The 24,389-nt window shown below is 42.7% G+C and overlaps 1 protein-coding gene across 1 annotated transcript in view; it reads left to right on the forward strand.

The window, feature by feature from the left end:
- Positions 1 to 11,337, forward strand: part of sdr16c5b (short chain dehydrogenase/reductase family 16C, member 5b) — a 70,657-nt gene extending 59,320 nt beyond the window's left edge. Inside the window, exons 5-6 of the mRNA XM_060823400.1 lie at positions 2,014 to 2,139; positions 6,058 to 11,337. Coding sequence (XP_060679383.1) covers positions 2,014 to 2,139; positions 6,058 to 6,151 — 220 coding nt within the window. The 3' untranslated portion in view covers positions 6,152 to 11,337. The remainder of the gene's footprint in view (positions 1 to 2,013; positions 2,140 to 6,057) is intronic.
- Positions 11,338 to 24,389: the final 13,052 nt, after the last annotated feature.

Consider the following 24,389-nt stretch of genomic DNA (forward strand, 5'->3'; position numbering starts at 1 on the left):
TCTGAACCCTTTCAAGTTTCACAACATCTTTCCGATAGCAAGGAGGCCAGAACTGCACGCAATATTCCAACAGTGGCCTAACCAATGTCCTGTTCAGCCGCAACATGACCTCCCAACTCCTGTACTCAATACTCTGACCAATAAAGGAAAGCATATCAAACGCCGCCTTCATTATTGTACCTACCTGCGACTCCACTTTCAAGGAGCTATAAACCTGTACTCTAAGGTCTCTTTGTTCAGCAACACTCCCTAGGACCCATACCGTTAAGTGTCTTAGTCCTGCTAAGATTTGCTTTCCCAAAATGCAGCACCTCGCATTTATCTGAATTTAACTCCATCTGCCACTTCTCAGCCCATTGTCCCACCTGGTCAAGATCCTGTTGTAATCTGAGATAACCTGCTTCGCTGTCCACCTATAGGTCTTAGAGGAACTTTGGCCTTTTGAGGGAATGTGTGGAATACAGGGTGCTAGAATGATTTATTGTCCTTGAGTAAGGTGAAAGAAAAGGAGGTTTGGCATAAAGGTGAGCTTGAGGTTTTCAAGATTCTAAAGGCAGTCAACAAAATGTTCATTCTTATATGCAATTGAAAGTTTAAAAATGGTTATCAAATGAAAATTACAGTCAGAAAATAATCCAATCTTCCATCAACCCTGCTTCACACACTCCTGGTGCATTATGACTGTCCCCCAAACCCCTGTGTCCCTCTTGCCCACACAAGAGAGATGTCAAAACAGACAAAAACTGGACCAAGGATGGTAAAACATTCGGAAAATCCTTTTCTGACTTTGTATTCGAAACAGTCCAAAACAACATATAGACAAGTTATTTGTTTACTGTAAATCTGCTTGCCTCGTTGGTGCTCTTAGTGGTATTGTGGTTAACGCTGCTGCCTCAGTACCTGGGACCTGGATTTAATTCCAACCTTAGGTGACTATCTGTGTGGAGCTTGCACATTCAACTCATGTTTGCATGGGTTTCCACCAGGTGTCCCAATTGCTTCCCACCGTCAAAACGTGTGGTGCTGGAAAAATACAGCTGGTCAGCTCTTGATGAAGAGCTTATACTTGAAACATTGACTCTCCTGCTCCTTGAATGCTGCCAGACTGGCTGTGCTTTTTCAGCACCACACATTTTGACTGATCATCAGCATCTGTTGTCCTCACTTTCTCCCAATTGCTTCATGCAGTCCAAAGATGGATTGGCGTGATAAATATGGGGTTAGGAGGATTGAGTAGGATGTAATTTGGAAGGTCAGTGCAGAATCCGAGTCAAATGGCCTCTGTATGCACTGTAAGGATTCGATGATTCGATTGAAAATCTCGTCAAGAATTATTTCAGCTTCCTGTTCTAAGCTCTTTTTAATCATTGCTATAAAGTTGGCACAGAGCAAACTCCCATAAACAGTAAATGCTTATTATAAGAAAAATTTTTAAAATGTTGTTTGAGGGTTAAGTGTTAAGGACACTGAAGATAACTTCCCTGCTCCTCTTCAAAGTAGCACCATGGGGTTTTTTTTGTCAGATCCATCTGTGCAGGCAGATGGGCTTCAGTTTAATGTTTCATTAAAAGACTCTGACAGTCTGGTGCATGTTTAGTACTGCACATGGGGATCAGCCTTGTTTTATTTTTTAGTTTCAATTCTTGGATTGGTACTTGAAGCCAGAGCCTTGTCCTTTAGCGGTGAATGTGTCATCACCTAAGCCATGGCTGACACAATTCCAATGAAAGTGCTGAGAAGCCTTCATTGCATTGAATGAAAATTTATGATCTGGTACAATCAGATGTTTATTACAGATATTGCAAACAGCATACAGTTGCTATTATGATTATTTTTAAGTCTAACAGTTAACAGGGAGGACCTGAAGAAAAATGTTGGAGAAAACTTGTGTTAGTGATTTTAAGAGGGTGATAGCATTTCTTACTGTTCAAAACACATGTAATTTATTTTTGGACACATTGCAAGCAATCAAATTCAGGTTTTTACCTCAATTTATACTTAATTTCTATACAGGTGGCCACACCTCCTTCCTATTTTGGATGTGAATTACGCTGCTAAAAAGATTACAGATGCTATTTTACGGGATCAAGTACTACTTGTGATGCCACGAAGCCTATATTTTATATTTGCTATTAAGAAGTAAGTATAATTTATCTCTTTATTGTAAAACTTTTTATATTGTCTTTTAAGCAGTCTTGTGTCTTGGATGTAATGAATCTCTATTAAACAACTGTGTTTTATACAACAAACCTACATGTAGAAGAAAAATCCCGCGTGACAAACAAATATGTAGGTCATTCTATTATAATGTGTGTTTTGTCAATACAAATTGGCTGTAATGTGATTGACGAATTTGGGATGCTGTTTCTACAGATCGAACTTTAAACGTGTGTTGGAGGTAACAAGACTATCACACCAACGCTTTAAGCACAGTTTGTAAAGTGCAATTTTTCTATAACACAGGGTTGCAGCCATCACGTTACAGAAGAAATTTCTGTAATAGTGAAACATTGTATTTTTGAACACTACCTTGACCAATTATAAGAAAAAGCATCACATTGTTATTAACATTGTCAACATTGCAGGTGGATTTTACAGTCGGGTGTGAATACATACAGAAATATAAAGAAGCTGTAAGGAAGTGGAAAGATAATTTATTATGAATGGAAATGCAAGTAATATGTTACAGTGAATGTTTTAGGGCTAATTTGACATTGTTAACTTATTCCAAAAAAAATTTATAGTGCTGAAAACAAAGTATGACTATTAGGCTACTTCATGCATTTTATAGACAAGGAATAAAAGTTCATTTTCTTTCTGTTATATACACTTCCATTCAGTAAAAATGTTCATTAGTACAAAGAAATAGTAGTATCTCTTAAAAATTTCAAACCTAATAATGAAATAAAAATAATTATTTTTTAATTTCCTCATGGAAAGGAAGACCAGCTTTCAATGTTATTATTAATTGCCAATGAAGATGATGTTAAGCCTCTTATTTAACTGCTACAGTTAGTGTTGTGTAGATACATACACAAGTAATAGAATTTTGACCAAGCAATATTCAAATTGTGGGAATGTATTTCCAAAGCAGGAAGTGTGAGACTTCCAGGTGGTGTAATTCCCATGCATCAGTGGCATCTAACCTTCTACAGTACAGATCACTAGCTTTGGAATTTACTGTCCCTTAGAGAATTGTTAGAGTCCTTGGTGGAATATAGAACAATGCAGCAGACTACAGGCCCTTCGGTCTTTGATGTTGCACTGACCTGAACTGATCTGTTTTTACCAAACTGATCTGAAGCCCATCTAACCTACACAATTCCATTATCATCCATATATTTATCCAACGACTATTTAAATGCCTTTAAAGTTTGTGAGTCTACTACTGTTGCAGACAGGGCATTCCGTGCCTTTACTACTGAGTAAAGAATCTACCTCTGACATCCGTCATATATCTATCGCCCCTCAATTTAACGCTGTGTCCCCTCATGCTAGCCATCACAACTCGAGGTAAAAGGCTCTCATGGTCCACCCTAACTAATCCTCTAACCATCTTGAATGTCTCTATGAAGTCACCTCTGAACCTATTCTCTAATGAAAACAGCCTCAAGTCCCTCAGCCTCTGAAGACCTTCCCTCCATACCAGGCAACATCCTAGTAAATCTCCTTTGCACCCTTTCAAAAGTTTTCACTTCCTTCCTCTAATGCGGAGGCCAGAACTGTATGCAAAAACAGCTGCAGCATGACCTCGTGGCTCCAAAACTCTGTCCCTCTACCAATAAAAGCCTTCTTAACAACCCTATCAACCTGGGAACAATTTTCAGGGATCTATGTACATCCATACTCCCAAGAATCCTACCATTAGCCTAGTTCACTATTCCTGTTACTCCTTCCAAAGTGAATCACCTCACACTTTTCTGCATTAACTCATTTGCCTCCTCTCAGACCAGCTCTGCGACTTATCTATGTCCCTCTGTAACCTGCAACATCCTACCACACTGTTCTCAACTCCACCAACTTTAATGTCATCCGCAAATTTACTAACCCATTCTTCTGCGCCCTCATCGAGGTTATTTATAAAAATGACAAACAGCAGTGAACCCAAAGCAGATCCTTGTGGTACACCACTAGTAACTGAACACCGGGATTAACATTTCTCATCAAGCACCCTTCTCCGTCGTCTTTCAGCTAGCTAGTTTCTGATCCAAACCGCTAAGCCACCCTCAATCCCACGCCTCCATATTTTCTGCAATAGCTTACCATGGGAAACCTTATCAAATGCTTTACTGAATTCTGTATATACCACATCAACCGCTTTACTCTCATCCACCTGTTTGGTCACCTACTCAAAGAACTCTAAGGTTTGTGGGGCATGATCTACCCTACACAAAACCTTGTTGACTATACGTAATCAAATTATTCCTTTCTAGATGATTATAAATCCTGTCTCTTATAATCCTTTCCAACATTTACCGACAACTGATGTAAGGCTCACCAAGGTTGTTGCTTGCCCCCCGCCCCACCAACTTTCCTGATGAAGAGCTCGTGCCCGAAACTGTTCATCTCTATGACTCTGTGATTCTAAGTCAGAGTCAAAAAGGGTGGCGCTGGCAAAGCATAGCAGATCTGACAGCATCTGAGGAGCAGGACAGTCAATGTTTTAGGCATAAGCTTTTCAACAGGATATACGCCCAAAACATCAACTGTCCTCCTCAGTTGCTGCCTGACCTGCTGCGCTTTTCCAGTGCCACCTTCTTTGACTCTGTAAAAACTTTTGCAAACTGAGATAATTGTGTTGTTTTGCAAACTGAGGCATTTGACAAGGTTGCCCACGGGAGACTGCTGAGCAAGGTTAGATCTCATGGAATACAGGGAGAACTCGCCATTTAGATACAGAACTGGCTCAAAGATAGAAAACAGAGGGTGGTGGTAGAGGTTGTTTTCAGACTGGAGGCCTGTGACCAGTGGAGTGCCACAAGGATCGGTGCTGGGTCCACTACTTTTCTTCATTTATATAAATCATTTGGATGTGAGCATAAGAGGTATAGTTAGTAAGTTCGCTGATGACACCAAAATTGGAGTTGTAGTGGACAATGAAGAGGGTTACCTCAGATTACAAAGGATCTTGATCAAATGGGCCAATGGGCTGAGAAGTGGGCAGAAGGACTTTAATTTAGATAAATGTGAGGTGCTACATTTTGGGAAAGCAAATCTTAGCAGGACTTATTCACTTAATGGTAAGGTCCTAGGGAGCATTTGCTGCACAAAGGGACCTTGGAGTACACTTTCATAGCACCTTGAAAGTAGAGTCACAGGTAGATAGGATAGTGAAGAAGGCATTTGGTATGCTTTCCTTTATTGATCAGAGTTTTGAGTACAGGAGTTGGGTGGTCATGTTGCGACTGTAGGGTAAATAGACAAAGTCTCTTCCCTAGGGTGGGGGAGTCCAGAACTAGAGAGCATAGGTTTAGGGTGAGAGGGGAAAGATATAAAAGAGTCCTGAGAGGCAACGTTTACACTCAGAGAGTAGTATGTGTATGGAATGAGCTGCCAGAGAGGCTAGTGCACTTGCAACATTTGAAAGGCATCTGGATGGGTATATGAATAGGAAGGGTTTGGAGGGATATGGGCCGGGTACTGGCAGGTGGGACTAGATTGGGTTGGGATATCTGGTCGGCATGGACAAGTTGGACTGAAGGGTCTGATTCATGCTGTACATCTCCATGACTCTAAAAATTGGCATTGATGTCATCTAGAATCCTTTTTAAAAGAACGAGGTCTCTGGCCAGGGCTGAAGGAACTAAATTTCTTTTGCCCTTAACTCCAATATGTTTATCAGACTAAAGTCAAGTTTAAAGAATTGGCTGCAATTGAAACAAGTGATTGTGCTGAAACGATCTAATCTAATCATTTTATGTACTGTTTTAATTCTTGTTTTGGTAAAATGTATGGCAAACTAATCATGGACTTTTTTTTTTACATCTCTTTTCTTTGTTAAATGTTGCCATAACAAAATCATATAATCATCAATCTATCTTTTTTCCTCTGAAATAGTTTGCTTCCTGTGAAACTGGGAATTCTACTTGGACACTACTTTGGTGTTTTCAATGTTATGGATCACTTCAAAGGTCGAGTTAAAAAGGATTGACATGATCTGCAGAATCAATAAAGTGACATTTGTGAAAGTACATGCGTTATAATATACAGTAATTGGTATAACTCTGTGATCAGGATGTCTGTATCAGATTGCAATATTTGCATTCCATGTTTACTTTCTCAAGATAAGTTCAAGCTTGCGGAAATGTGATAGAAATATAAAAACAGGTGCAGGAGTAGGCCATTTGGCCTTTTAGTCTGCACCATCATTCAATAATGATCATAACTGATTGTGCAATTTCAGTATCCCACTCCTACCTTCTTTTCATACACCTTGATGCCTTTATCCACAAGGGCTCTGTCTAACAATTGGTGCCAACAACCTTCTATGGTAAGGAATTCCACAGATTTCTAACTCTCTCTAAGTGAAGAAATTCTTCATGATCTCAGTTCTGAATGGTTTACCCCTTATTCTTAGACTGTGATCCCTAGTCCTGGATTTCCCAACATTGGGAACTTCCTTCCAGCATCTAGCCTGTCCAGTCCCATGAGGATTTTATATGTTTCTATGAGATCCCCCTCATTCTTCTAAATTCCAGTGAGTATTATCCTGGTTGATTTGGTCTTTCTTCATATGCCAGTCCTGCCATTCCAGGAATCAGTCTTGTAAATATTTGCTGAACCCCCTCAATAATAAAAATGTCCTCCTTCAAACTAGGAGACCAAAACTGTACAATATACTAGGATGTGACCTGGTATAACTTCAGCACCGTCCCTACTCCGAAAGTCAAATCCCCTCGCTATGAAGGTCAGCATGGCATCAGCTTCCCTCGCTGTCAGCTACATCTGCATGCCAACCTTCAGCGACTGTTCCACCATGACACCTAGGTCTCATTGTAGCTCACCTTTTCCAAAACTGTTATCATTCACATAATGATCTGCCTTCCTGTGTTTGCCAACAAAGTGAATAACCTCAGAGTTATCCAAATTATATTACATTTGCCAAGTATTTGCCTACTCAACCAGCCTATTCAAGACAGGCTGCAGCCTCGGAGCATCCTCCTCATAAGACACATTGCTGGCCTAACTTAGTATCATATGCAAATTTGGGGATACTGCATTCAATTTCTTGGTGCAAATCATTAATGTATATTTTGAACAGCTGGGGATCCAATACTAAACCCTGCAGTACCCAACTTATCACTCCTTGCCACTCTGGAAAGGACTCAGTTATTGCAACTCTGTGCTTCCTATCTGCCAACAGTTCTCCATCATGTCAATACATTATCTCTGACACCATGAGCTTTAATTTTGCTTACTCATTTCTTATGTGGGAACTTGTCAAAAGCCTTTTGAAAGTCCAGATACACAATATCCACTGATTCACTTTTGTCCACTCTACTGATCACATTCTGAAAAATTCCAGATTTGTCAAACATGGTTTTCCTTTAGTGAATCCATGCTGACCTGGACAAATCCAGTCACTGCTTTCCAAATGCTCAGTTATTACATCTTTAATAATTTAATAATCTCCAGCATTTTTCCCAACACTGAACACTACTTCCTTCATACTTTGGGATGTAAAGCATCAGGCCCAGAGAACTTACTGTGTTTTAATCCTATTAATTTCTCTAATACTATTTCCTACCTAATAACGATTTCCTTCAGTTCTCCTTCATGCTTGACCCCCTGTCCCTTAGCATTTATGGAGGGTTATTTATTCAATTGGTCTGCCAACTCTTTGTTGTCCATTATGAATTCACTGATTATAACAGTAAGGGACCTACATTTGTCTTCACCAGTCTTTTTCTCTTCACGTATCGATTTGAAGCTTTTGCAGTCAGTTTTCATGTTTTCTGCAAGCTTATTCTATTTTCACCTTCCAAATTAAACCCTTTGTCCTCTGTTGAATTTCAAACTTCTCCCAGTTTGCTGCATTTTCTGACCAATTTATATACCTTCTCTTGGCTTTAACACTAGCCCTGACTTCCCTTGTTAGCCATGGATGAGCCACCTTTCCCTGTTTTACTGTTGCACCAGATAGGGATGTACAATTGTTGAAGTTCATCCATATGTTCTTTAAATGTCCGCCATTGCCTATTCAGCATCAACCTCCTAAGTATCTTTGGTCAGCTTATATTGGTCAATGCATGCGTCATACCGTCAAAGTTAGCATTCTTTAAGTTCATGACCCAAGTCTCAGATTTAACTTGCCACTCTCCAACTTAATGAAGAATTCAACCACATTATGGTGACTTCCCCAAAGGATCGCTCACAAGGTTGCTAATTAATCCTCTGACATTACACAGTACCCAGACGAGATGACCTGCTCTCTAGTTGGTTCCTTGACATAGTGGTCGAGAAAGGTATCTCTCATACAATCCAGAAAATCCTCCTCTGTCACATTGCTACCAGTTTGGTTAGTCCAATCAATATGCAGATTGAAGTCACCCCTAATAACTGTTGTACCCTTCCTGCACACATCTCTAATTTCTAGTCTGATGCCATCCCCAAAATCACAACTACTATTCGGTGGTCTATACAGAGCACCCATGATTTTTTTTTCCCTTTGTGTTCCACAGTTCCACCATATAGATTCCACATCATTCGGGCTAATGTGCTTCCCTACTGTTGTATTAATCTCCTCCTTAACCAGCAAAACTTCCCCACATCCCTTTCCTTTCAATCTATCTTTCCTGAAAATTGATTACCTCTGGATACTGAGTTCCCATCTTTGGTCACCCTGGAGCCAGATCTCCATGATCCCAATTACATCATATGCTTATAGGTACAAAAAATGGGATGAGATCCTACAAGCTGAATTTAAGGAGTTAGGCAGTAATCTCAGGATTGCTACCAGTGCTATGTGCTAGTCAGAGTAGGAATGGCAGGATAGCTAAGATGAATATGTGGGATGGGACAAGAGGGACATTGGAACCTGATTCTGGAGGAGGTGGTGCCAGTACAAACTGGATGGTCTGCATGAGGCAGGACTGGAACCAGTGTCCTGGGGAGTGTTTGCTAGTGCTGTTGTGTAGGGTTAACAGCAGCAATAGTTTGCTCCTGCTCCAACTACCTTACTTCATTGCTGATCGCTGTCCTCACTGAAGCTTGGTATTCACCAAAGCCCAAACCTAAACCTCCAGTAGCACTTCAACCACAAAGCAACCCTTCTCAAAATGACCACTCCACTATAGCTTACCTCACTTTTATTTGCTCCTGTGCATTCACTGGTGAGTCAGCTGACTCCTCCCAGAATCCTCCTCCGTTGCTTCGCAGCAGTGCCCACTATTCATGCTTTTATTCCAGGCAATAAAGGGTGTTATTATCTAGAGATAATATTGAAGTCAGGAGAAGGTGTGACATGTTAATTCTAATAACCTTCGAAACTTCCTAAATAAACCTTTCAATATTTTTTAAGTAATGACACGTTGATAAAATCAAATGTAAAATCTGCAATTGTAACTGTTTAGATTGTCAGATGGTAGACTAGTGTGAAGATAGTTCACCATTTTTAACAATGAAGATTGCAAGGATGCATGTTAAATTTAGGAGAATCTTTGCACATAGCAACAAAGATGTTCAGATGGTGAAAATTTTGTTTAAAATGATTAATGAGCTTGAAAATTTAAAAGGTTTCAGTGAAAAACTTTTAAAATTATGGGCAAGGTCAGCATTGGTAAATATATTGTGTGACTGCATTATTTTTGATCTAGGGTGAGTTACTGACCATATATTGGCACCACTATTATGGCTGCCTATTTCCATATGTGTAATCTCATCTGCATCTGCCTTTGCCTCAGCTGCTCTGCTGGTGAAATCCTCATTGGTACCTTGAAACTGCAGGACTTGACTAGAGCAACACAATCCAGATTGACCTCCCACATTCTACCCTTTGAAATTCTAACATCATTTAAAACTCTTTCTATGTCCTTATGCTCCCTACATTCTATTCATCTATTATCCATCTGCTTGTTGACATAGATGACTTACAGTTAAGCAACACCACAATTTACATGTTTTTACAAACCATATTTACAAATTAAGAATAAGCCATTTGGTCCCTGGAGCGTGCCCCACCATTTTATTAAGGTCGTAGCTGATCTGATTGTAGCCCAATTCTGTTATAACTTTGAGAATCCTTTATAGCTGTTGACTACCCTGTCAATGAAGAATCTAACTCTGCCTCAAAAATATTCAATGATCCTCACTCCTGCTCTCCGATGAGAGTTTAACAACCCTTGGACGTTAAAAATTGTACTTCTATCTTTGTCTTCAATGGATGATCGTTTACTTTAAATTGTGTCCCCTATTCTCTGGTCACTTCCACTGGAGAAAATATTATCAGCATCTACACTGTCAAGTCCCATCAGAATATCTTGATTCAGGCACAGCTTATTAAACTTATGTAAACTGCTTCTAGTATTGCCCGTCTCTGAGAGACCATGGTACATGCATAGACGAAGATATAGTGGAGACACTTAGAGCTTGATAAAACACAATTAATTTATTAAGTGGTTAAACAAATAACACTCGCTTTTTAAGATCTTTTGATGTCTCAATCACTGTCTTTCACTACCCTGATTTCTGTAACTAACCTGAAATATTTTTACTTGAGAGTTGGCAGCTGACCAAGATGAAACTCTGCTCAACATCTTCGCCATTTAGGGTACCTTCTTACAATGCAAATCTTCTAAGTGCTGCTGAACAAAGGAATTTCTTCAGACTCTTTATCCACAAGTTTCTATGCAAGTGTATACCTTACTTGGAATTATCCGTGCACATGACCAATCCTGAATGTTTTGGCCAAATGTATGTCTTACTTGGAAGAGACAGCAATTATGGATTCCCTGCAGTATTAAGTCTAGGCAGACCTGCATGACCCAGCATAATTCTATTCATATAATAGCCCATTGTAAAGCTGCCTATCAGCTTTTTGATCCAAGGATTAATTTGAGGATCATCCCGATTAGATTTGCTGCATCCTTCAGGGCAACTCCAGACAGTGGTGGGCATTACCTCCGTACAGTGATGTATTACTCAGCAAAGCATAACATTATTTATGTTATTTGAAATGCCATTTATATCATCATACTTGCCAAAACCAAAGTCACAAATGTAAACAAAGTTAAAATCTGTTTTATTCTGCGGCAAATACATTGTTAGATGTTTTCCACATCTTGCAAGATGTGTGTGATATCAATACAAATAATAAATGAACAATAGTAAAACATAGAATGGACTAACTGTGTTTACATTATTCCTACCATATAATAAGCAACAAGAGTGTCAGAGTTATGTAGTAACTAAATTGAAGAGCTAAATTACATTTATTTCAATGCAAGTGGTCTTGCAGGTAAGACTGATGAACTCGGGGCCTTTTAGGAAGATGGGATTGGGACATCATTGCTATTACAGAAATTTGGCTAAGAGATAGACAGGACTGGCCGCTCAATATTCTGGGTTTTACATTGGATAGAAAAGAAGGCAATAAAGGAGCGGAAATGGCATTTTAATTAAAGAATACATTACTGCTGTAACTGGAGAAAATATGTCTGAAAGTCACCCAGGGAAAATATATGGGTAGAAATAACAAAGGAAAGTTCATTAATGGTACAATTACAATCACCCCCTCCCCCGCCCCAGACAACAGCCAGAAGGAAATTGAGAGTAAATATGTAGGGGCTTGCATAGTATGAAATGTTTGGGTGGTGAAGAATTTGTCAAATATGTTTAAGAACATTTTCTTTATCAATATTTGAATGTTTGTACAAGAGAAGGAGGAAAACTTGATCCTCTTTTGGGGAATAAGGCAGGGCAAGTGACTGAAGTAAAAGTGTGGGAACACTTTGGGTCTAGTGATCATAATTCTATTAGTTTCAAAATGGTTATGGAAAGGAATAAGCTTTCCATTAAAAAAATGAAAGTTTTTAATTGGAGTAAGGCAAATTTTAATGATGAGACAAGAACTTCCAAAAGGTGATTGGAGTAGACTGTCCATAGGTAAAAGGATGTCTGACAAGTGGTACACTTGCAAGAGTGTGATGACAGGAGTTCAGAGGCATTACGTTCCTGGTAGAATGAAAGATAAGGCTGGTAAATTTAAGGAACAATATATTTCAAGATATTGAGTTCTAGTCAAGAATAAAAGAATCTTACTTAAGATATAGACAAAATGGCTCAGTTGAATCTCTTAATCAATATAAGGTTGGAATATAAAAGTACCGTTGTGCTACTGAGACTTTATAAAGCTCTGGTTAGGCCCCATTTGGAGTACTGTGTCCAGTTTTGGTCCCCACACCTCAGGAAGGACATACTGGCACTGGAGCGTGTCCAGCGGAGATTCACACGGATGATCCCTGGAATGGTTGGTCTAACATATGAGGAACGGCTGAGGATCCTGGGATTGTATTCATTGGAGTTTAGAAGATTAAGGGGAGATCTAATAGAAACTTACAAGATAATACATGGCTTGGAAAGGGTGATGCTAGGAAATTGTTTCCGTTAGGCGAGGAGACTAGGACCCGAGGACACAGCCTTAGAATTAGAGGGGGTCAATTCAGAACAGAAATGCAGAGACATTTCTTCAGCCAGAGGGTAGTGGGCCTGTGGAATTCATTGCCACAGAGTGCAGTGGAGGCCGGGACGCTAAATGTCTTCAAGGCAGATATTGATAAATTCTTGATGTCACAAGGAATTAAGGGCTACGGGGAGAATGCTGGTATGTGGAGTTGAAATGCCCATCAGCCATGATTGAATGGCGGAGTGGACTCGATGGGCCTAATAGCCTTACTTCCACTCCTATGTCTTATGGTCTTATAAAGAGTGTAGGAGCATTAAGAATGAAATTAAGGCAAAGAGAGGATATGCGTTAGCATTGACAGATAAGGTTAAAGATCATCCAAAGATTCTACAAGAGTAAAAGGGTAACTCGAGGGAGGGTAGATCCCCTTTGTGGGCGGCACGGTGGCACAGTGGTTAGCACTGCTGCCTCACAGCACCTGAGACCCGGGTTCAGTTCCCAACTCAGGTGACTGACTGTGTGGAGTTTGCACGTTCTCCCCGTGTCTGCGTGGGTTTCCTCCGGGTGCTCCGGTTTCCTCCCACAGTCCAAAGATGTGCGGGTCAGGTGAATTGGCCATGCTAAATTGCCCGTAGTGTTAGGTAAGGGGTAAATGTAGGGGTATGGGTGGGTTTCGCTTCGGCGGGTCGGTGTGGACTTGTTGGGCCGAAGGGCCTGTTTCCACACTGTAAGTCTAATCTAAGTCTAATCTAATCTAAAGATTAAGGAGATCGTCTTCATGTTGAACCCCAGGACATGGGAGACTTACTAACTGAATATTTCCAGTCAGTTTTTACTGTGGAGAAAGAAATAAGGTTAGAGAATACAAGGCAATAAATTTTGATGTTTTAAAAATGGTTCACATTACAGAAGAGGAAGTTCTGGAGGTCGTAGAGAATATAGAGGTGACTAAGTCTCTGAGAAACATTAACTCAGATCAGAGAATGTTGTAGGAAGTAAAAGAGGAAGTTGTGAGACCTCTTGCAGAATTATTTGCATCATCTATAATTATAGGTGAAGTGCCTGATGACTGGAAGGTAGATAATTCTTTTTACCTTTGTTTCAGAAGGGTTGTAAGGAGAAACCAGGAAACTACAGACCTGTGAGTCTGACTTTGTGGGTAAATTGTTGAAGGTGATTTTAAAAGATAGGACTTATTGACATTTAGACAGGCAAAAATTGATTATAGTCAGATGTGAGGAAAATCGTATCTTACAAACTTGGTTGAGTTTTCTGAGGAAGTTATCAAAAAAAGGTTGATGAGGGCATAGCAGTAGACGTTTATATGGATTTTAGTAAAGCCTTCGACAAGGTTGCACATGGTAGACTAATTAGTAAAGTTAGGTCACGTGGGATTCAGAGTGAGCTTGCCAATTGGATACATAATGGGATTAATGGCAGGAAACAGAGTGGTGGTGGTTGCTTTCCCTTTAGAGAACAGTGTATCAGGAGTCTGCACTCTGTTGTAATTGGAACTTTGAGACTGAAGTGACAACACCTGTTGCAACTGAAGGCAGCTGAAGCTAATTGAGGACGAGTGTCTGCAACCTTGGGTACTGTAGCCAACTTGCTTGCCTGGAGGCATTTGAACCGGGGATTCTTTGCTGCTGCCGCCTTTGAATACTGGTGGCTTGCATTTCTACGTGGTGAATTGAAAACTGCTGTTATGACACGAGTGGTTGCAAAGCTGCTGCAAATTGGGGCCTTGGGTTCTGCTGCCTGCCTGCTTGCCTGGAGAGACTTGCACCTGGGACTGGCTGCTGCTGCCACCCTGAGAAGAGTCATGGCCTGTATTTCTACTCAGCCAGTGCCTTGGAGCATCTGTTCCCGAAGCCTGGACTTCACTGTTGTGTCTTCTGCTAGGGAGGCTTGTTCCTTGAGCCTGGGCTATTACTTCAGTTGGGGGAGTCAGCCTGGACATTAATTGCTTGAGGCCCGAAGATTTATTTGTGAGTGATTGCATCCTGGAGTTTGGGACCCAGAACTGTTCACGAGCCTGGGCCCTCTCCCTGCTACTACTAGCTGACTGTGGCCTATATCCTCTGCAAGTAGCTTGCCTTTTGGCCTTTGGGCAAACTTATTTGGTATCTGTGGGTTAGAACATGACAGCCTAATGGACTCTGCTGGCTGGTGAAGCTGAAAAAGACTTTGTGATTTGTGTGAGGGGTGAGTGCTGGTGACCACGGGATCCACTAAAACAATTGTGGTGGGGCCCATTCGTTCCTACGCAGGGGTGGTTACATCCTCAGTATTCACACTGATATGACCATTGAGGCATGTACAGCAATTTGGCAAGGGTAGTTGGCACCCCGACTATTGTCACAGCATTGAAGATGTACAAGAAGGCAGTGTTCTTCATGAAGACTGAGTGGGTGGTGCACCTTGCTCTGGAGAAGGAGCTTACTGTTGGTGGGATGTTCTTGCCTTTCATCTCTGTGGAGGTGGTTGCTCAGACGGTAATTTTTTAACATCCACTGTTGATTCCATCCTCAGCCAGCTTGGGAAGGTGAGGTCAGGTGTGGTGCTGCTACTGCTCTATCTGTAGAAGGTCTGCCTGAAAAACGTCTAGCAATAGGTTTTCATCTGAGTCGCCCAGCAGGCGTCACTCGTCACAGAGGGCACTTTCTCAGTTGAGCACAAGGTGCTGCTTACTGGGTGTTCTGGTCGGTGGAAAGTGTGCAGTGCCATGCCCGGAAGGACGTGGGGTACCTCGGGAGGAGCTGCCCTGCCTCAAAGGCTGCTGCCAGCACCCAAGCAGCTGCAACTGGCAGCAGTGCCGCTCCCCTCGCGACACCCCTTGGCCTCGTAGGATGAACCTACCATGGTTACAGACACACATGAGATGGATTGAAAGCATCTGCAGGGGAAGAAGCCCCAAGGAAGACCTAACATTTGGGTGCAGCCTCCCAAGAATACTCTCTAGGTGACATTAAGATCATCGGCTCCCAGCCAATGGGAAGGAGGATTCCTCACAAAGTAAAATGGTCTTCGGCCCATCAGAATGTATGAGATTTGGAGCCCAACTGATGATGAAAGTGAGAGTCAGCAGGTGGTGCCCCCTAATTCCCCTGCCCCCTCGCATGCCCCAAAACCCATGAGGGACAAAGTAAAAGGGAGGAATGTTAGGGGTGAGGTGGCAGCAGGATAGTGGAGAGACAGAGGTGTTTGTTGTTCCCTCATTATCCCAGAAAGGGCACAATTCCTCAGGGACAGGAGAGTCGACTGAAAATACCTCTACAAATGGTGAGGGCGTAGCATGCCCCAGAAGCCCCTTTCCTCCCTCACTAGGATGGGGGATGGGAAACACCCCCACAGACTTCCACAAATGGGCCAAGCACCTCAGAGGCTGAGGTAGGCATGGACACTAAGGTCTTGAACATGCCTCAAGAACTGGAAGGCTGCGAGATGCTGCCTGCACTGGCTGGGGACTGCAGTAGGGAAACTAACCTGAAGGCACCCTGGATGATAGCGATGAAGGAGCAGACCTCCTTGATTTCCCCCCAATGCCTTTATGTCATGCACCATTGCCCTTACTGAGGCTTTTTTCCCAGACATTGAAGATATCCTGGTGCTGGGAGTGGAGCAGATTTCCGAACTACTGCCACACAGGAAGCCCATCATTTCAATCAATGTTTTAGTTGAGTCTGCTATATTGCAAGACTTGGAGATCCCTACAAAGGATCCTCCTGCTATCAACCCTGGGGGTGGGGTTGAAGCAGGTTACGTCCAAGGAGAAAGTGAGGTCTGCAGATGCTGGAGATCAGAGCTGAAAATGTGTTGCTGGAAAAGCGCAGCAGGTCAGGCAGCATCCAAGGAACAGGAAATTCGACGTTTCGGGCATAAGCCCTTCTTCAGGAGGGGCTTATTCCTGAAGAAGGGCTTATGCCCGAAACGTCGAATTTCCTGTTCCTTGGATGCTGCCTGACCTGCTGCGCTTTTCCAGCAACACATTTTCAGCAGGGTATGTCCAACCAATGACCCTAGATCACCCACGCCCGCACTCTATGTGTGGGAGAAGTCAGGGGTTGGAGGCAGCGACCTGGAGGAGGACTAGGTGTCGGTCCTCACAAGTTAGATGAGGCAGAGAGAGATGTACTGCTCGTGGTCAAGATCCCCCTCATCCTCATCTGGGAACTCAAGGGCTTTGTCTTAGTGACCAAGTACTGCTTGGCTCCAGTTGGCTATGGGCCAGTGGAATTCTCTCCCTTTCTAGTCATGTCTGCCTGGTAGCTATTGGTGGTCCTAGGGATAGACAAGAATATAAACTGGCAGTGCCAGGGATTCCTTTGCATCATCTTCAGTGAGTGGAAGGGGTGAAGAGTCCCTCTCCCCAGCTCACTAAGTTGTGTTTCATTGTATTAACTGGTGGTAATGGCATATACTGCAGTCATGAAGACATCCATAGCTAGCCTCAGTGTCAACAGCAGTGGGAAGGCCCAGCACAGATTTCACATTCTCTTGCTCCTCAAGGAATGAAAATACATGCTGAGCTTCCTGCAAGAAACCCATACTATTTCAGGAGACAAGCTACTTGCCTCCTGGAGTGATAGAGAAGGGCCTTTAAGTCACCTGGCCTCCAATTCTGGTAAAGTGGCTATCCTGTTTGTCCCTTGAGGGTAAAAGAGCACGTACCAGGCTATTGTTTCGAAGGCATGGTTCTTCACTTTGTGGACATACATGCACTATGGATAGGATCTGAGTAGACATGCTTCTTCGAAGAAGTGTCTGTTCTTAACTCCATTGGTGAGGGTGAACTTATCCTTCTTGTGTAGATTTCATTTGCACCCTTGAAAGGTGGGACCATGGCAGTACGCAGAAGAGCTCAGCATCAGTGGGAAAATTGAGAGACTTGGTTAAGACCTTTGATTTGGTAAATGTCCAGCGAAATTTCCATCCCGATTCCATTACCTTTACCTTTGTGAGGCTTGGGGTCAGCGCGTCCAAGATTGACTGCCTCAACACTTCAAGGGGGTACACCACAAGTTTTCTGAAGGCCTCCATGCGGCAAGTGCCATTCTTCAATCACCACATGGTGTGGGTGGAGCTCATTTCGTTTAGCACCAGAGTAAAGTCGGTGTACTAGCACTCTAACAACCTGCTCCTGAGGACAAACTGTTCTGACTTGTTTGTCACTTCTGGACTGGCTGGAGAAGGAAGTAGGGGAGCTTCCCTCCTTGACGCTATGGTGGGATGTGATCAAGAATCACAACTATGTCTTATGTCAGCAATTTCCATGTGGTGGGGCGGCGGGTGGGGAATGAAGAGTTGTAAATCTAGATTCGAGGGGTTGGAGAAGGAGGTGTTTGACCTGTAGTCACATCTCGGTAAGCGCAATGTCAACCCAGCTGTGCGGTGGTCTACAAAGAGAAGAAGGCAGTGCTCCAGGATCTGCACCTTGTTGGGTCCGGGGTTGTATATATGAGATTGTGGGTCCGATTGCAAGCTTGACTGCAGGTCCCCCCTCTACTCACCTGAAAAAAGGCACCAGGTCTACCAGCAGTTCCTTGCACTGCTAGCCAGCAAAAGATACCTCACTTTGGAACTGGCTCGCATCAAGGCACAACTGACAGACTGTTACAGGCTGTCTTCCCTTTGGATCCATACAATGAGGAAGCATGCAAAGTCTTGTGGGAGGACCTGCTGCAAGTCATCCCCAAGGGTGCCGAGAGGCTTGATGCCCCTCTGAGCTTGGAGGAGCTGACCATTGCCCTCAACTATCTTTCCAGTGGCAAGTTCCCGGACCAGACAGGCTGACCATGGAGTTCTTCTTCATGGTGTTCTGGAACATCCTAGGGTGACTGTGCAGATCCTGGAGAAATATATTGTGCCCGGAGAGATACCCCTTTCTTGGCACAGGGATGTCATCACTGTGCCTAACAAGTGAAATCTCTGTTTGTTTAAGAAATTGGCATCTGGTCTCCCTCCTCCACACTGACTGCAAAGTCTTTGCCAGGGCACTTCCAACTCACCTTGGCTCTGCTGGACAACATAATCCACTCAAACCAGTCCTCCACTGTCCCAGGACGGAGCTTCCATGACAACATCTACCTGGCCTGGGACGTGATCCAGAGGGCTGGCCTATCGACCAACTTTCTCTCTCTTGATCAGGAAAGGTATTCAACAGAGTGAATCACAATTATCTGCTTGGGACTCTGTGAGCTTCCAGGTTCAGTACACAGTTTGTCGCCTGGATCTGACATCTATACACCACTGCAGAGTGCTGAGTGAGGGTTAACAGATCCCTGACGGCACTGCTACACTTTGGGAGATGAGCCTGTCAGGGCAGCTTTATTTTTTCAGCGTGGAGCCATTCCTGCACCTCTTGCTTCATTAGCTTTTGGGTTTGGCTCTGCCTTGGCCAGGGCTGGATTTGATTCTTTCAGCATATACCGACAACATGCTCCCAATGTTCAGATCCAGCTGACCTGCGGAGGATGTACATGTACAAGAAGGTCAATTCTGTAGCATCTTCCATGAGGATCAACTGAATTAAGTATTCGGGACTTTTGCTTGGTCCCTGCAGATCGATTTCTGCCCTCCCCCCAAAGTGTTTGCAATCTTTTTTAGTTTTTTGAAGGGACTTCTATTAAAGTTCTGGTTGCACTTCAGTCCCACACTCCTGATTTATGGGCATCCAGTATGGGGAAGGGCAGACAAGTCTATGAGCTTTCTCATGGATTTGCACCTGGGCCTGGCCAAGATGGCCAATAACGCATCCAGGTAGTAAGCCAAAGATAGGCTCATCATTCCTGTCTGACCCACCTTCATAGTTACATCTGTGCTTGGGTATCCCTGGAGCGGGAGAACACAGTGCTCACTAGCATGGTCAAAGCATTTTGAGAACACCAAATGCTGCGTGGGATTGACTAACGAAATTCTGGCTTAGATTAGATTACTTACACTGTGGAAACAGGACCTTCGGCCCAACAAGTCCACTCCGACCCTCCGAAGAATGACACACCCAGACCCATTCCCCTAACACTATGGGCAATTTAGCATGGCCAATTTACCTAACCTGCACATCTTTGGACTGTGGGAGGAAACCGGAGCACCCGGAGAAAACCCACACAGACACGGGGAGAATGTGCAAACTCTACACAGACAGTTGCCTGAGGCAGGAATTGAACCCAGGTCTCAAGCGCTATGAGGCAGCAGTGCTAACCACTGTGCCACCCCAAAGTTAATTTATTTCTGTTATATAAGTTACCATTTTGCCATTTGAGTTTGTTTTCAGTTTGGTGGGTCCAGAAGAAGGCTGTTTTATGTTCCTTTGTTTGGAGTTTGAACCCTTTGGAAGAATTAAGGCAACTTTTATATCAGCCCCATAATGTTCCTGTTTTCGATATACTTGATAGGGATCGGTGAGAGGAGACTTTTATTTTTAGTTGAAATGAGCAGTGGAACTGACTCTGCATTTTTAAACCATAGTTGTCCCTGTTTCAGGAGTGTTGGATGGGGATGGAGCAGCAGTAATTTATTTACTTAGTTGTTTTATTTGTTTGTTTTCTCAGATTCAATTTGAGTTTCTTTTGGCCCCTTGTGATCCCTGCCCGAAGAGGTTGGTGGGGTTGGAGTCGAGGGAGAGTCCTTTTTGTTTGTTTACTTGTTTTGTTTTTCCCCAGAGTAGTAGAGTTTAAATGTATGTTTAAAGACGTCAAGGCAACTTTATTTTCTGTTTTGAAAGAGAGAGTGGGCTTTGCTCTATGTTTCACCACTAAGGTCTCTGTCCCAGGATTGTCTTATGGGGGCAATGTCAGGGGGTCTTGGATTTTTCTGTTTACACTTTCATTTAAATGAGTGGTGAAGTTGTTTTTTTGGATGGGAGGCCTGTTGCAGGGGTGTGTACTGTGTCATCTTTTGTTTCAATAAATGAATTGGTTGGAAATTTAGGGCGGCACGGTGGCTTAGTGGTTAGCCCTGCTGCCTCACAGCACTAGGGTCCCAGGTTTGATTCCCGCCTCGGTTGACTGTGTGGAGTTTGCACATTCCCCCTGTGTCTGCATGGGTTTTCTCTGGGTCCTCCTGTTTCCTCCCACAGTCCAAAGATTTTCTGGTCTGGTGAATTGGCCATGGTAAATTGCCCATTAGGTGCATTAGTCAGAGGGAAATGGATCTGGGTGGTTTACTCTTCGGAGGGTCGGTGTGGACTGTTTGGGCCGAAAGGCCTGTTTCCACACTGGGGAATCTAATCTAATCTAATGGTTAGTAAATTAAAGGACAACCCCAAAATTGGTGACCATCAGACCATGACGAAGGCTTCTAAGATTACAAAGGGGCCTTGATCAAATGGGCCAATGGGCTGCAAAATGTTCGATTAAATGTGGATAAATCTGAGGTATTGCATTTTGGTACCAAAAAACAGGGGTAGGACTTATACAATTAATGGTAGGGCTTTGGGTAGTGTTGTGGAGGGACCTAGGGGTTCAGGTACATAATTTGTTGAAGTTTGTGTCACAGACAGGGTGGTTAAAGAAGCATTTAGCATGCTTGCCTTCATTGCTCTGTCCTTTGAGTATAGGGGTTGGGAAGTCATGTTGAGGTTTACAGTGATGTCGAGGTGCCGATGTTGGACAGGTGTGGACAAAGCCAGAAGTCAAACGATATCAGGTCATAGTCCCAACAGGTTTATTTGAAATCACAAGTTTTTGGAGTGCTGCGAAAGCTCGTGATTTAAAAACAAAACCTGTTGGATGATAATCTGGTGTGATGTGACTTCTGAGGTTGTACAGGAAATTTGTGAGGCTTCTTCTGGAGTAATGTGTCTCGTTCTGGTTGCTCAGTTATAGGAAGGATATTATAAAGCCGGAGAGTATTTGGAAGAGATTTACCAGGATGTTGCCAGCTATGGAAGGTTTGAGTTACAAGGAAAGGCTGCATAGGCTGGGACTTTTTTCACTGGAGCATAGGAGGTTGAGAGGTGACTTTATAGAATGTTATAAAATCAGGAGGGTATAGATAGGGTTAATGGTAGGTGTCTTTCCCTGGCATGGAGATTTCAAGACTAGGGGACATATTTTTACAGAGAGAGATTTAAAAACGAAATGAAGGGCAATTTGTTTACAGACGGTGGTTCACCTGTAGAATTAACTTCCTATGGACATAGCACAATTACAATGCTTAAAAGACATTTGAAAAAGTACATGAATAGGAAAGGTTTGAGGATGTGGGCCAGGTGCAGGCAGGTGGGACTAGTTTAGTTTGGGATATATCTGGTATGAACTAGTTGGACCGAAGGGTCTGTTTCCATGCTGTGTGATCCTTACAAAACCTTTTCCAAATGAGTTATCTATTGATATCTGAGACCAATCTCTGTTGTCAGTTCCTTCCCTTTTTAAACTTACCATTTTAGCAAAACAAAAGATTATTACAACATTAAGTATATCAAATTGTAGTCCAGCAATCACGAGACACAATTCTGATCCACAGAAGGATTCTGGGTAATTCAAGATTGAGGACGGGAAAAATTTCTGGCTGTAACAGCTGCTCCTTTTTTGAGGTATTTTAGGTGTTGGAGGTGATTTCCTCGAATTCCAGGCGCAGCAATTACTATTTGAAATGCTGTTGCATTGTTTTGGAACTTTAGAAAAAGAAAGTCAAAACAACAGCAGTTTTAAAAGAGAGAACAGACAAAGGAAACACATGGTGAGGACAGTGGAGGAGAGAGAGAGAAAAAAAACCCTGCACAATTACTGCCTTGGCTGTTTTGAATTCATGTATCGCTGAACATCGGAGTGCATCTGGAAAAATTAACAAACAGTGAAATTCACAACTAATCTTGGAGGAACCTGTTTGGGGGAAGTTCACAACACAGAATCAGGTAAGTTAATCGTTGTTTGAAGTGTGTCCAATAAAAAGGCTGCAGTAATGAGTAGAGTGGGTTATTTCTTGATTATATGTTTTTGGAGATATGTCTCTTGATTAAACTTAAAATATAAGCCACAACTATTAATTTAACCTGGAACAGTGTTTCGTAGTGGAATAAGACGATGTTATTTTCTGGGTCTGTAGATTGTGAAGGAGCAAAAATGGCCTTTGCAGTGATATGTACTTGTCAGATGTGGGAGTTTAAAGAGAGATTAAGGGTTACTGCGGATTATATGTGCCATAAATGCTGTTGGCTCCGAATCTTATCAGATTGAATGGATCGATTGGAGAGACAGTTAGAAGTAATGAGGAATTTGCAACAGCAATGGTACATGATGGATGGCAGTTATAGGAAGGGGGAAAGTCTCAGATATAGTCACATACTTGGGTTAACTCCAGGAAAGATAAGAGAGGTAGGCAGCTAGTACAGGAGTATTTTGTGGATATACCCATTTCAAACAGATATGCTGTTTTGGAAAATGTAGGGGTGATGGATTCTCAGGAGAACGTAGCACGAACACAGCCACGTTTCTGGTATTGAGACTGACTCAAATGAAATGAGGGACATGTTGGCTTCCAAGTGATCAATTGTGTTAGGGGATTCTGTAGTCCGAGGTACAAACAGATGTTTCTGTGGCTAGCAATGATAAAGCAGAATGGTGTGTTGTTTTCCTGGTGTCAGGATCAAGGATGTCTCAGAGAGGGTGCAGAATGTCCTCAAGGTGGAGAGGGGCCAGCAAGAGGTCATTGTCCACATTGGAACCAACGACATAGGAATGGAAAAGGTTGAGATTCTGAAGGGAGATTACAGCGAGTTAGGCAGAAATTTAAAAAGGAGGTCCTCGAGAGTAGTAATATCTGGATTACTGGTTACGTGCTAGTGAGGGCAGGAATAGGAGGATAGAGCAGGTGAATGCATGGCTGAGGAGCTGGTGTATGGGAGAAGGATTCACATTTGTGGATCATTGGAATCTCTTTTGGGGTAGAAGTGACCTGTACAAGAAGGACGGATTGCACCTAAATTGCAAGGGGACTAATATACTGGCAGGGAAATTTGCTAGAGCTGCTCGGGAGGATTTAAACTAGTAAGCTGGCGGGGTGGGACCCAGGGAGATAGTGAGGAAAGAGATTAATCTGAGACTGGTACAGTTGAGAACAGAAGCAAGTCAAACAGTCAGGGCAGGCGAGGACAAAGTAGGACTAACAGATTAAACTGCATTTATTTCAATGCAAGAGGCCTAACAGGGAAGGCAGATGAACTCAGGGCACGGTTAGGAACATGGGACTGGGGTATTATAGCAATTACAGAAACATGGCTCAGGGATGGGCAGGACTGGCAGCTTAATGTTCCAGGATACAAATGCTACAGGAAGGATAAAAAGGGAGGCAAGAGAGGAGGCTGAGTGGCATTTTTTTATAAGAGATGGCATTACAGCTGAACTGAGGGAAGATATTCCTGGAAATTCATCCAGGGAAAGTTATTTGGGTGGGACTGAGAAATAAGAAAGGGATGATCACCTTATTGGCATTGTATTATAGACCCCCTAATAGTCACAGGGAAATTGAGAAACAAACTTGTAAGGAGATCTCAGCTATCTATAATAATAATAGGGTGGTTATGGTAGGGGATTTTAACTTTCCAAACGTAGACTGGGACTGTCATAGTGTTAAAGGTTTAGATGGAGAGGAATTTCTTAAGTGTGTACAAGATAATTTTCTGATTCAGTATGTGGATGTACCTACTAGAGAAGGTGCAAAACTTGACCTACTCATGTGAAATAAGGCAGGCAGGTGACTGAGGTGTCAGTGAGGGAGCACTTTGGGGCCAGCGACCATAATTCTATTAGATTTAAAATAATGATGG

Source organism: Hemiscyllium ocellatum, chromosome 4 (assembly GCF_020745735.1).
Source record: "Hemiscyllium ocellatum isolate sHemOce1 chromosome 4, sHemOce1.pat.X.cur, whole genome shotgun sequence".
NCBI classification, from domain to species: domain Eukaryota; kingdom Metazoa; phylum Chordata; class Chondrichthyes; order Orectolobiformes; family Hemiscylliidae; genus Hemiscyllium; species Hemiscyllium ocellatum.